Source organism: Passer domesticus, chromosome Z (assembly GCF_036417665.1).
Source record: "Passer domesticus isolate bPasDom1 chromosome Z, bPasDom1.hap1, whole genome shotgun sequence".
In the NCBI taxonomy this organism is placed as follows: domain Eukaryota; kingdom Metazoa; phylum Chordata; class Aves; order Passeriformes; family Passeridae; genus Passer; species Passer domesticus.
In genome coordinates, this window is record NC_087512.1 from 21,810,583 (window position 1) to 21,825,075 (window position 14,493).

The 14,493-nt window shown below is 35.3% G+C and overlaps 1 protein-coding gene across 2 annotated transcripts in view; it reads left to right on the top strand.

The window, feature by feature from the left end:
- RGS7BP (regulator of G protein signaling 7 binding protein) overlaps window positions 1–13,946 on the top strand; it is a 33,854-nt gene extending 19,908 nt beyond the window's left edge. For both annotated transcript variants that reach the window (XM_064404699.1, XM_064404700.1), the window contains 4 exons: window positions 2,749–2,879; window positions 10,517–10,664; window positions 11,955–12,025; window positions 12,915–13,946. In XM_064404699.1, the coding sequence (XP_064260769.1) occupies window positions 2,749–2,879; window positions 10,517–10,664; window positions 11,955–12,025; window positions 12,915–13,006 (442 nt within the window). In that variant the 3' untranslated portion in view covers window positions 13,007–13,946. The remainder of the gene's footprint in view (window positions 1–2,748; window positions 2,880–10,516; window positions 10,665–11,954; window positions 12,026–12,914) is intronic.
- The last annotated feature ends 547 nt before the right edge of the window (window positions 13,947–14,493 follow it).

Consider the following 14,493-nt stretch of genomic DNA (forward strand, 5'->3'; position numbering starts at 1 on the left):
TAAACGTATCATAACAAGCATTCTGAAATTTATGTTTGTACTATTCCCCTCTTCAGCATTTCTCATGGCATGTCATTGTACACACAGAAATAGAAAAATTGATAATACTTTGAAAGAAAATTTTAAGCCCTGTACACAGAATTCAGAGATTATAAAACAAATCTTTGTGGGCATTCATATCAGAGCGTTTGGCTTTCAGAGATGAAAATGAGGCCTATATACATGCATAAAAGCAAGTTGTTTGGTTACAAACTAATGGATTTGTTGTGGTCATTATTACAATTAAACAGTCATTAAATAGTTTGAGAAAATTAGTGAGGGTACTGGGCTGAAAATAATTCTCATTGTATAAACTCTGTATAATATTTTTCTTGGATATCATTGCTGTAAGTCTGGATTTGCAAATGAGAGAAGAATTTTGTCCATAGTCCGGTTAGAAATGTTCTATATTCTTGAGAAAACAAGAATGGGTCAAAACATGCATATTTGTTGATGTTTCTAGTTCTTTCTCTCATGCTGTTCATAAATATAGTTTGCAAATATAGTTAGTAAAAAAAAAACCCACTAGATTTATGACAGCAAAAAAGTCAATTAAAATGCCTATTACTATGCTTTTGAATACTCTTCCGACTTTTTTGTAAATAGGAAGCCACTAATAAATCTGAATTGGCTCATGAATCAAGCTTCTTATTTATAATTGCCGCCTTCCTAGTCTGCACAATAAAAAATTCTGTCACTAAGAGCAAAAATGTTTTAAAGAAAAGTTTTCACCGTTTTTGCTTCATAGGAATTTAATAGCTGTATAAGGAAAACACTGTTTCCTTACACCTGTGCGCAGATCCTGAAATCTTTTTGTCAGTGACAGCTAGAAAGGAACATTGTAAATTATAAATAAACATTGCAAACAATGTTCCTGTAATAGCCATGACTTCTGAGAGGGTCTGAGGGTTTGTAAATATCTGAAATAGTGCAGAGAAAAATAGAAGAGCCATATTTTTATTTTTATGTTTTACCTATGTCTGCTACAAGGAAATTATCTTGTCACAATGTAGTGTCTGTTTCTCTTAGGGATAGACTTATGGTTAAATAATTGTAGTTTTCAGAAAAGCTAGACAGATTCAGCTTGTCTTGCATGAGAAAGAGGAATAGAACTGTATCTCCCAATCAAAAGAGCTCTCATCATTGAGCAGAAAAAGCTAATCATTACCATCTCTGGTGACTTAAATTTTTTGCAGGTTCCACTTTACACAACCACATGTATGGGTAAATCCCCTTTCAGGTGGAATAGACAAGTCAATGGCTTCAGGGCAGAAGAAACCTTGGTCACAGAGAAGTGTTCAGACATCTAGGAAACTTCAGCAGAAACTGATTAGGCCTGTGTGCCTATTGGTGGGGCTTCAGGACTTAGGTATTGCATGAAATAAGCAGTAAGTCTGAAGACCTAAATTTTGGATGTACATCCTATGTATGTAAATATGTATAAAAAGTAAAATATGGAAAGTAAATTGAACTCTAAAGTTTTTTCCTTTAAAGGAAGTAACTATTTGCTCATTGAGAAAAGGGCTACAACATTAAGTGATGCACACATTGTGGGGGGGAAGCAGAATTGTGGTTGAACCCTTTTTGTTGTGCACCATAGCTTTATTCTGTGTTTACCATAAGATGCAGAAAGTATCATGCATGATAATTTTTCAACAAATCAAGACTTCACTTCAGAAGTAGAAAAGTAGATGTGGCTTAAGAGAAATAAAAATATTACAGTCTAGCCAAAAGAAATAAAGCTGCTAGGATAGGCAGGTTTATTACCATGTGTTTGGTGTAGCTCCTGTCGTAGTAGACCGCAGCAATTGTAATTTATGCTCCAGTAATTTCCTGCCTCTTTGATGACATCTGCTTTGTAATGGATTGGCAGGTGGAACCAATCGTCCTTTGTCCCTTCCAATTCCAGAATAATTTATCTTCAATCTTTAATATGTTTTGGGGTGGGTTTTTTTTGGTTTTTAGCCTAATTTTTTTCTTGTTTAAGCATTGTACTGCTTTCCACTTCTGTGATTCCAGCCTAAAAAAGTGATACTTTATGTCTGATTTTACAGCCAGTCATGAGAATTGGTTCTTGAAATGGAGGTGTAGGATTTCAATTTTTGCTTTTAAGATTGTTACTACTTTCCTGAAAAAAGTCTCGTGCATCTCATTCTCCTCACAGTGCAATATCGCATCACTACTAATTTAAATATGGGGGAAAACAAGTTCAGGCAGAATGTATAGAACAAGTAGGCTAAAACTGACTTTTTTCTATTGAGTGTGTCTTCAAAGTAGGGTTGATTATGCTTGATACAGGATTTGTAATCTGAACAGGGACTGTTAAAGTGGCCTAGTAATCTGCATGTTTGTCAAGACCAAGGGCAACTGAAACTGGATGGCAAAAGAAGGCTTCAGTCTCATAGAAAATACTTATCCGAAGCATTTAAAGAGAAGACATCTCAGTCATTTATTTACCCATTTTCTGAAAACATGCAGAGGAGATAATAAGGACATGCAGTCTTACCAAAGATAGCCAAAGTTCAGCTATGTTAAGCTTAGAGTTTTATTGTTCTAATGAATTGTTTGTAAATACTGTTAGGTAGAAAAAGCATAGTAGTTTGTGAAGCAGATTCTGACGTGGTTACTTGCAAAAGTAAGGAAGTGGATTTTATGACCCTCACATTCTTCTAGTCTCATTCCTAACTACATTTCTCTCTTTTATTGCAGCCCAGAAGATGGTGAAATCCATCCTGAAATCTGTAGACTATATATCCAGTTGCAATGTTGCTTAGAAATGTACACAACAGAAATGCTAAAGTCCATATGTCTGCTAGGATCACTGCAGTTTCATCGGAAAGGTACTGAATTGCACAAATACACAAATGATTGTTTCAGAAAAAGCACAATTTTTGGGGCATGCCCAGATATTCATGAAAGACAAAACACTGTCCTGATTTTGCCTGGGGTGGAGTTAATTTTCTTCATGGTAACCATCATGGAGCAATGTTTTGGATTTGCACTGGAAACCATGTTGATAATACAGGGATGTTTTAGTCATTGCTAAGGTCAAGACCCTTTCTGCTCCTCACCCCGCCCCACCAGCGTGGGTGCTGAGGGGGCCCAAGGAGCTGTGAGAGGACACAATCAAGAAAACTGATTCCAGCTGACCCAAGAGATATCCCAGACCATATGGCATCATGCCTAGCTTATAAAGAGGGGGAAGATGAAGGAAAGTGAGGATATCAAAGTGATGGCATTTGTTTTCCCAAGTCATCATGAGGTAGCCTTGTTTTCCTGGGGATGGCTGAACACCTGTCTGCCCATTGGGAGTGGTGAATAAATTCCTTATGTTGCTTTGTTTGCATGCATGGTTTTTGCTTTATTTATTGAAGTGGCTGTACCTCAACCCAGGAGTTTTCTCATTTTCACCTATTAAGTAGTCTCCTTCATCCCACCAGGGGTGAGCAAGCTCTGTGGGCATTCATTGATGTCTGAGGTAAAATCACAACAAGCACCAAACTGTAAAATGAATTTTATATATATATAATTATATATATATATAACCTATCTGTATCTATATATAGATAGGTTTTCAGTTACTAAAAAGGAGCTCTATTTCTGTTTATGATCATTCTTACAGAAGTGTGTCTTACCAGGTATGTATCATGAATTTCCTTGCCATTTAAAAGTCTGATCCTTTTTAAAAAAGAGTAGTTCCTTAAGTTTTGGATGTCATTAGTCAGACGAGTGGGCAAACTTATTAATGTTGTTAGACATACTTGTCGGGCAAGATATGTTATTAATAGTGTTGTTGTTACTATTAGTTTTCTTATCTCATTGCTCCTTACCTCTTACTGCTGGTTATCTCTTACTGGCTCCAGTAAATTGTTCTTATCTTAACCTGTGATCTTCACACTTCATGCCTCCAGTTCTCGACTCCAGCCTGTCCCAACAGAAAGAGGAGGGGGAGGGGGAGAGGGAGAGGGAGAGTGGCCTGTGGTTTGGAAGAATGTCAGTGATAGCACTAAATTGGGGAGTATCATTCCTAAAACACTACCATAGCAAAAGGTAGATAAATATGGTTCAAAAGATGCCCATCTTTATAAAAGCAAATACTAGACTTGGAACTGGAAGGAGATGTCCTCACTTCAGTGAAAATGCATCTCTCTAATAATTTCATACTTGATTAGCTGCCTACTGAAAGGAAGATGTAGAAAAGCTGACAATTTACTGTACAGTTTACTTAGTAACCTCATAGCTCAGTGATGGCACAGGCTGATTAGGGCTGTATCTGTGCTGATTGTAACTAGTCTTTCCCCAGATAGTATATCATCAATAAAAAACTTGGTAAAGCAACGAAAAGTTTTGTAATGAACTGTAATAAAGATCTTGTAATAAACCTGTTGAATTTCCTGTCATGCTAAAAGGTCCTGTAGCGTACTTTTGATATCTACCTGTAGAGTACTGCTAAAGCGAAGGATATTTTTATTATGAAAGTAAGAATGAGAGATTTGTAAATGCTTAACTGTGGTTCTCAATTATTTTTTCAAATCAAAAATAAGTCTATAAAATAGGAAGAGAGAGAATTAGCAGAGCCATTGTAGAATAAGATAATAGTAGCTGTTGAAATGAGTCATCATTTTTAAGACAGATTTTACTGCATTTCCTAACATTGGCAACAGTTGTCAAACCATCTACTGAACTGCTGAAAGTAAATAGCTTAAAGTGACCTTAGCAACTCTGAAATGTCTTGTCTCTCCCTTTTGCTTTGGGATGGAATCTACATTAATAACTTAAACTAAACTTCGAACTATTCAATGTCTAAAGTTGGAGTTACACCTTAGTTCCTCCCTTGCAGTACTTTGATAGACATCAGTTTCTCAACTCACCACAGAGACCATCATGGTAGTTATTCTGTCCTTACCAAATAGTGATTTTTGTCCTTGCCAAACAGAGTGTTTTAGAGATAAACACAGTAACTTGGCTCTGAGTTTCTGTGATAGTCTTTGAAAAAAATACATAGTAGGCAAAAAACTATATGACGACAAGGATTCAAATAATTTGAATATCCAAGAGACAACAGATTTTTTGTATTAAATATTTAGTATTGGCAACACCTAGAAGTATTGCCATTGCATCATGCAGTGGTGGAAATTCCAGTCCTGTGTTAATTGTTTTTTACCATGAAGGTAGCTGCATGCTAGACAGGCACCCAAAGGGGCGGCAAAATACCTGTTCTTGGAGATAATGATAACTCAGATAGTCTTGACCAGTCTGATGCACATTGGCCCAGCTTTCAGTGGGATGTTACACTAGATGACTTTGCAACTTATTTATTCTGTGTTCTGACAAAACATACTGTTTTCAAAGGAGCATTCTGAACCCATACTTTTCATTGATTTCTTTACTTACAGAGAATACTTTATTGTAGGTGAAGTGCACAAATTTATCTCTAGAAAGGAAAGAAACAATAACTTCACCATTATATATGGTGAAGTACATATATTGTGATGCTGCTGTATATAGGTTTTTTATTTCTCAACTTGTTTAGTTTTACACAGATCTTTCATCATCTGAGTGACCAGATGATGAAAAAAGTTTCTTGTGCACAAAGAGTACTGCTCTGTCTTTGATTAGCCTGTAAGTTTGCATGTCTGGTGTTCTTGTTGTTTCTTGAAGCTAATTTCTGTGGGTAATATTTTCCATTTGGATGTATTATTTCCCTTCTTTAGCTCTCTTACCTGCCAATTTGTATGTTAGGTTTTTAAATGTCCCATGAGATTTCACCAGTTAATGTTCTTACTCAGGAGGGAGCAGAGATTCAAATAGAATGACAGGCAGACTGTTCTTGGCAATGTGTGGGTTATAAATAATAATGTAGGTATTGGTACCTTGATCAGAATTTACCAAACAAGCTATAGAACTGATAAAACTAAGGCAGTGTGCTGATGCTGATGTTTTCCTAAGAAAAACTCAGCCAGCAGGAAGGAGATGTCCTACTAAGACATTCTCTTAAGGAAACAGCACACAAAAATTTGAAGGTCTGAGCTGTGGGTCTTTTGACTGCCTTTCACAGCACATATCTTCTCATTATCTCCTTATCTTTCTTTTCCACAGAACCAATATTCCTTTATTTACTGTATATATATCAATCTTCCTGTACAGAAATTTCTTGCATGTTTACAGTGTTTTAGAATAAATTACTCTGTTATAGAACCACTGCTAGAAAAGTCAGATAGTGTGTTATTTCTTTGCGATGTAATGACTACAGTGGGGCCGAAAGCCATAAATATTTGCAGCTGTGTTATGCAGTAAGTAAACTGAGGTAAGTGCTCTTCAATTTTTTTTTTTTGTAAGATACATACACTACAAAAGCCAAGTGTTGAGAATACATAATGATTCAACAGTTCAGCATTCAGAAAGTTTGCAGAGGGCACAAGGAATCATGCCTAAGTATCTTTAATTCAAGTGTTTTGTAGTTACTAAGTCTTTGGCTACTTGATCCTTTATTCTATTTCTCCTTCTTTCCATAATCTCAGGAATTCTGGCTAACTAGTACGCATATAAGTTACTTGGGCATACATCTTTCTTTTATCCTAGTTTTTTAGTGTCATATATTTTATTTATTGCACACCATGAAAAAAAAATAACAGTTATTGAGATATGTGAGTCCCACCTGACATGTATAACACAGGTGAAGGCAGAATGATACCAGCACTAACCAAAGTGATAGGTACCTGTATAGTCATGCAAAAAAGGCAAGAATTTGGTCTGCAGGAAAATCAAGCATGCATACTACTTACTTGTGTTTCATGTAAGAAATTCATATGGTTAATTATTGTATTTCCAGTGTGTGTTTTGTGATTACAATATGTATTTCCTTAAAACAGTACCTAAAAGTGATAGCTTATGTTACAAACTACAAAAATAAACCCTTGGTTCAGTGGAGAGATTTTTTTGCTTTTTGACTTTGTTTAAATGACATGCTTTTTAGAGTTTTGAAGGGGAAAGGAAGGATTATTTAATGCTTGTGCTACAATCTCAGTGTCCTATTTAAAGACTGGTAGATATGTGTTATTACTTACACATATCACTTATGCAAGAGGGATAAGATGCAAGAGTGTAGAAGAGCACACAGGTATGGAGAAATAAAATCAAGAGACTCACCCATTTTTACATGCCCACTATGAAGAAGCGAAGAAATGGGACAAGAAAAGCCATGGAAGGAGGGTAACACAACTTTCATAAAATCAACACTATAAAATCATTGTTCCTATTGCATTTTCTTTAATAATAGTATTTCTAGTGACACAGTGTCCAAGTTCTGCAACTCCTGAGTGTAAATAAAGAATTAAATTCCTCAGCCTGTTAGCCATATTTGTCCAATACCTTTTTTACTTCCTGCACAGTACTTTCCTATTCCCCTTTCTAGGTTTTCCTGCTCGTGTACTTTAGCTGGGATATATAGCTTGTGCTTTTATCCTTAATTTCCAGGTTAGAAACCTGATGTAAACACTGCTCTCTTTTTGAGAAAGGGATTCTCTCAGCTTTGCAAGTCTAGTATTCCGCTCAGAGATCTTTAGTTCCTCTGCAGTGAAATAAAACTAGCACTGAGGAGCTTTTTTTTTTTTTTGTCTTTTTTTTTCATTCATCACAGTTTCTCTGTGAGTTAGGTGATGACTAAGAGTAGGTGTCTAGGGTTGCATGAAGGAAGCAAATACAGAGATCACCACAGAAGTAATAAGGGGCACAACAGGTGAGATACATAAAACCAGATGGTGTATCTAACCTTACTGAACTGACAGTTTTCTGCCCTCTTATTTATCCTCAAGCTTGATCCTTGGTGTTATTTAACTAAATTTATTTGATTTCATATCAAAAGCATTTTCTGCTTCTTACAATAAAACCAAATTACCGATGAGAAAAGAAAGAATACATCATTGCAACTAAAATTATTAAAAATCTTTCCACTGACTACGTTGAAAGTGAAATTAAGGGTTCATATCCATCTTTAAAGTATCGATGACAGAAGATATCCTTACCAGTGACTGTAAGGATGAAAAGATTTAGAAGCTTTTGTTTCCCTATAGGCTGTGACCATGGTACAAATGTTAAGCCTGAGTCATACATTATTCAAGCAAAGCCTTTATTATTAGCTATTTAACTGCTTTCAAGAGACTGAGCAAATTATCTGAAATTCAAGAAAGGCTTCATGAATTGCTCACAATACAGCAGAATTACTGGTAAAGCTTTTTCCAGGTGAAAAGAGATGTGTGTCATTCTGTCAGATCTGCAAGAGTTTGTCTTTGTGCTGATGAAAGGAACATTACAGTCTCTGCTTCAGTTCTCAAGCTGAGAAAAAGAACCTTTACTATTATTTCATCTAGTGCTGTTACTGTTTCCATTGAAACAACTTTCACATCCCTGAAGGATGCATCTCTACAGCATGTCACCAAAGGTTAGGTCAGGGTTCCACCATAACACTTAAAAATAATGGAACAATCCACTAATACCCTGTTTCATCAGTAATGCCTTGTGATATCAGTGGCACATTAGATGGTTTACCTGAAATCTTTTTAGTGAAAATGTAATATGTGAGATTTTGCTAACATTATGTTTTGTTATGGAGTTCTTATGATGGGAAAAAATAATGAAGTGTATATGACTGAACAATGAAAACTGTACCATATTAATCACTTTTAAAAAACAGCATAAACTGCATTTAAGGACAAGAAAAATGTGAAAGTTAAACCTTCAGAGTGATACAGAGTATAAAAGATGTAAACTGTGAAGCAGGCTTAATCTGCTATTCCACAAGCAATTGAGTAATCTTTCAGCATAACAGTTTGTAACCAACAGAAAGGTTTTGTCTCTTTCTCTCTGTCTCTCCTCCCGTATAATGCCTTCATCTCTTCTTCATTTCCACTGCTTTTGGAAAAGGAGTAATATGATCCTCCTTCTCTGGAACTTGCTCCTGGACATGGAGGGTTTTTGACTGACCTTACTTCATTAGAAAACATCACATTTTATTTTTTAGTTTGCTGGGGTAATCTCATTTCAATGGCTATAGTGGATCACAGAAGGATTTGACAAAGCACAAGTTAGCAGTGGATGCTAGTTAGCAGCAAAGAAAGGACACAGGAGATTTTTTCATGGATGCTAAATTTGTTATGGTCATGTCATGCACTCGTTAGGATTCATTTAGGTAACTGTGGAATTCCTACTGGCTTTGAAGAGCATTAAAACATAAGTATCTTCTGTAGCATAAGCAACATCTAGCTTGAGACAAGTAGCTAAGAATAACTTTTTTTCTTTCTTCAAGGAAATACTTTACTACAATGCAACTATTTGCATTGTAACTTTTGTAAAACTAAACAAGTTGAGAAATAAAAGTAACTTACCCAAAAATACTATCTTATGATCCAGAAAATTCTATATTTTAAAAAACAAGGTTATTTGCCTGATAGTAGGGATATGGATTTGTGATGTGGAAGAGCAGTATATCATGGTCTGCAGTTTTGGTCTCTAGTGTCCAAGAAAAATGGCCTGAATGACTACTGCTCTATTAGCTGGTCTTGTTCTTCATGTACTTTGTCAAACCTTACAGGAACTACTCAGATTTGTACTGATGTCAAAACTTTTCCAATTGCAAAAATTGCGAAATGGAAAAAACATTTCCTACTCAACTTTTTGTACTACCGGTTTAAATGTTGACAGTTGTCTCGGATGCACTCCGGTGTGAATTTTCTTCTGTGTTTGCTGCCAGAATTGTACTTCCCACTACAGAAAAGCAATGCTGTCATGTAGTCCAAATGAGATTTGCAGGTTTACCAAAATATTCTTCCAATGGTTAACTCTCTTGAATGCTCCATTATCATGATCCAATCCTTTATCCCATTCTCTTCCTCACAAAAACCCTGGAAGATCTGTCAGGAAGCTTCCCCTTCACTTTCAACACTATATTTGATTTTCATACAGGGAGCATGAATTAGGTAAGTGTCAACACAGAAGTTCAGAATGTAATGCATTTGGGCTGTGCGTGGTGACAGCTTTATATTGCTGTTAAATCATAAAGTAAAAAATTGCACATTTTTGTCTTTGGTTTTCCCTCAGTATTGCTGTAGTACCCAGAGACATGGATTGCAGTGTTCTTTAGTGTCAGCATTCTGAAATTGTTTCCAGAATGTGTTTTGTAGTTTCCTCACTTATTTTGTTCTGTTTTGTTTTCCGGCTGTTATTTTGTGTTCCATGAGACCAATGGAGTTTAATTGAACCCTTTTAAATTGGTAAGAGTAACATATGGCAGCACTCTGATTTCTAGCTTGGCATGGTCTGCTCTGCTTCTGAACAGTTCTTACTCAGAGTTTGCATCTAAGCAGTCTTTTTCTCCATTTGTATTGTGCAAAGTCAAGTTCAAAGCATCAATTAGATAATTTAAACATCTGTTTTAATCAGTAAATAATAGGGATACATGTTTTGTTTTAATATTTTAAAGGAAAAGAACCTTGTGGCCCACCCAAGATCTTAGATTCTAAAGTGGAGGAGAGTTCTGAAGTACCTATTTTAGAAGACACATCATTATCACCAACAGATATTCAACAGCATCTATGGCAGGTTTCCACAGATATTGAAAACACTGAAAGGTATGTGTAGTACTTCATTCCTAAACAAACAAATTTCTTTCTAGGATTTATGTAGTCTTTTTTAATTTGACAGCCAGTGTTGCTACTATGAAAATTATAAGAAAATGAAATCACCTGTTAATTTCTCTGATACATTTAACAGTTTCTGACTTTGTGATACGCCTGAAATATGCTAGACTCCAGTTATTCATTTCAAAATCAAAAACACAGAATCTAATTAATTTCAGTTAGTTCTGCCCATAGTTTTAAATCTGGAAGTTGTAGGAGGGGAGAAGATGTTGTAGCGTCATTATCTTACTCGCTTAACTAATGCAGTTGAAAGACAAAAATGAGACCCTTTACTAGAAAGTAATCCTGATGGCCAACATTCCTTTGCAAAAAGTCCTATTTTGAGGCCTTGTACACTAAGTTGCAGTTGAGAATTGTTAACATGCTCATTTGCATAAAGCCAAGTTCTGTTCTTCTGGGGTATAGTGTGGAGAATAAACTGCACATTTTTTTACTAATCATGCTGCTGCATTTCTGAGAACCATTTTATGTGCAGAAGAATGAAGCAAGACCATATTGAATTTAAATCCTGAAGGATTTAAGACATTACAAGCCTGTAGGTCTGCCATCTATGTGCAAAACAGAAATGATTTGGAAATTTCTGGCCTCTTTCAAAACATATCAAAATGTGATTTGCTTTTGGAGATGATTTGTTGGTATCGTATTTTCCATCATCTGCCTTTCAGAAAATTTAATTCCAGAATCCTCTCAAGGCAGGTGAGAATGATAGTCCTGTTCCTAAAATTTTCATTTAATGTGGAGTGTTAAGTATTAAGGGTTAGTTGCATATGTTATAATTTTCTTCAGAACAGTGAAACACATTCATAGCACAAGCTACAAAATACTGATAAGGGGTATGAAGATATTAGTACTTATGATTAGTAATTATGAATTAGTCCTAGCTAATATTAATTTTAAGACATATTGTGCATTTTGCCACTAGGATCACATTGTGCCCCCAGAGGCTTTTAATATGAAAATACTCAAGTGCCAGAATAAGTCATAAACTTGAATCAGGAAAAGTTAGTATCAGACTTTCATAAAAGTGCTCCCCTATTAATTTTATTGCCCTTTCTTTTGGTATGCATCTTCTCATACATGTGTGTGAACCAAATGCTTGCTCAATAGATTTTTGTATTTATTGCTCCATTGTTTCTGCATATAAAGCTATACTGTGAGTCACACCCCATACAGTCTCCAGTTGTTGTTCCATTGTATCTTTTAAAACTGTTGTATCCACAGAGATATGAGAGAAATGAAAAACCTTTTAAGTAAACTCAGGGAGACTATGCCTTTACCACTGAAAAATCAAGGTAAGTTTTGAATTTTCTTTGTTTAACAAAAATAAAGATAATTGAAAGGTTCTCCTTTCAATTATATACAAAAAATATTATATGAAAAAATCTAGAGTCCTTTTTATGGAAACTACAAAAAGGAAGATCTAGGCAAAAATCTCTTCCCTGCTGATTCAGTGGCGCCAGAATCTAGTACATGAGCTTCGTCCTCTTGAGTTTCACATGAGTTATTCTGGAATTTATAGATACAGGATCTATAGATAAAATAATAGCCTTTTCCTGGTGATACAAAGGCAGGAGCAGAACTACTTCCCAGTGTCTGGAGTCCTTCTTTCTCAAAGGCAGTGACTGTGCTGGAAATAAGGAAGGGAAAGACAAACTGGGGGAATATAATGCATAGAGAAACTGGAATTCAGAACAGAGATAAAGGCATACAGAATTCTTCTTTGTTGCTTGGTGTCTACACTGCCCTGCAACAATGAGCAGAAAATCACTGACTCTCGATGCAGCAGGATAGGAAGCATCCCAGGGTTTTAAAACTCATAGATATGCCCCAGGATTAGGTAATCATCATTATTATTAAGATCCTGTTAATTAGTATTGTAAGACTCTCAAGTGCAAAATTCAGGTTATTATTTTCTCTCTGCTCTGTGGGATCTACCACATCACAGAAAGGGTTGTCAAGCATTGGAATGAATGCCCAGGGAGGTGGAGGTGTTCAAGAAAGGCCTGGACCTGGCACTTAGTGCCATGATGTGGTGCTGATCAGTTATAGGCTGGACTCAATCTCAGACACATAAATGATTCTGTGATCGCATAGGTGCTGCTAGGACACATAAATGATATAATCTCTTTTCTGTGCATATGTGGACATGCTTGTGTTAAAACGTGGGATTTTTCATCACAGATGATAGCAGCCTCCTAAACTTGACTCCCTATCCACTGGTAAGAAGACGGAAGCGAAGATTCTTTGGATTGTGTTGTCTTGTCTCAAGTTAAAAGATTAGGCACAGAAGCACCAAGGAAATCATCATTTTGATTAAACCACTATTATTTGACCACTGAAAAGATGAAAGTGGCTAATCTTGATTATAAAATATGTTTTCTACACTAGGCTATTCATTTCTGTCTTCTGTTCCATTCCCCTTTTCAAATAAGGGTTTTAATACTTTCAAATTATGGTGGTCAAAAAATGGCTGTGGAATAATCTAGCATATTTAAAACTTTTTAAAGTATGTTTTGCATGCTTACTTTCAATCACTCAAAGAAGACACATGAATTAAGATTCATTTATAATTTTAGAGGGTTTTTTTAATTGTTTGAGCTGCAGCTAAAAGTTTGTGTGTAGTACAGTACTCTTACTAGTATCATATTAACTCTACCAGTCTTTAAGCATAGGAGAAAAACATCTGATCATTCTCTCACAGTCTTTGAGCATAGGAAACTATTTAAGAGCAAAACTATTAAAGTTCTAAGACATTCAAACAATATTGTAACAGAATTTGTTACAATTTGTTTATTGTCTCCAGTTGCTTTTTGTGCTCTCATTCATATTTAGTCTTCCACTGTATCTCAACTTCAAAGCTTTATAGAAAAATATCTTAATTTATGATAAAAAACCATATATGAAAATAGGTAGGACTTGTAAATACAGAGAAATCATAATATCTATAAACTGTACAATGTTTAGAAGCAACAAATTTCCTTTTCAGGCAATAGTATATCTACAAGCTTTTGGAAAAAAGATATAATTTATTAAAAGAAGGTGTATTAAAATAAACAATGTAAACCATGACGCCAACCCATTTTGTTGCCAGTAGAATTCAAAGCATGGTATCTGCATATCAAGTATTGATCTTATAAGGCATGCCAAAATTATCTCAGACTGTAAGATACTAAACGTTTTACATTGTTAATAAAGTTTTTTATTTAAATTAAACGTTGTCTTTTTTCTAGTTGTATTGCCAGACTGTATTTTATTCTAATTTTGTTGTCAGAGTACTAGACAAATTTGTGACAATATTTCCATTTCAACAAGAATATTTACAAAAACAGATTAAAAAAATATGCATGACTAAATTCTTTAAATAGCACAAAAAAGGTAACTCCAATGTGTTTGAAGATTTCAGGTCATGAACTATTCTTAGGCATATATATTCCTAAGCATCTGAAATGGGGAGATTCCTACACACACAAAACTGCGTATTTGTGAGAGTAAACAACATTTTTAAGAAGAATGGAATCAAAGCCCACAGCACAATGTTTTTTCTGAGTTAATTCTTTAAAGTTTCCTGCACATTTCTCATTAACCTTGTGCCCACTAATCAGAGCTGTTGTCCGTAGTATTCAGCACTGACATGTTTTCATGAGAAGTGTCAAAGGAATAGACTCACTCTGTGATTCCATTGCCACAGATACACTAGATTTTGCAACTGTTAAAACTTCTGAAAAACAACTCCTGGTGTCTAATAGCTATCAAAAATACT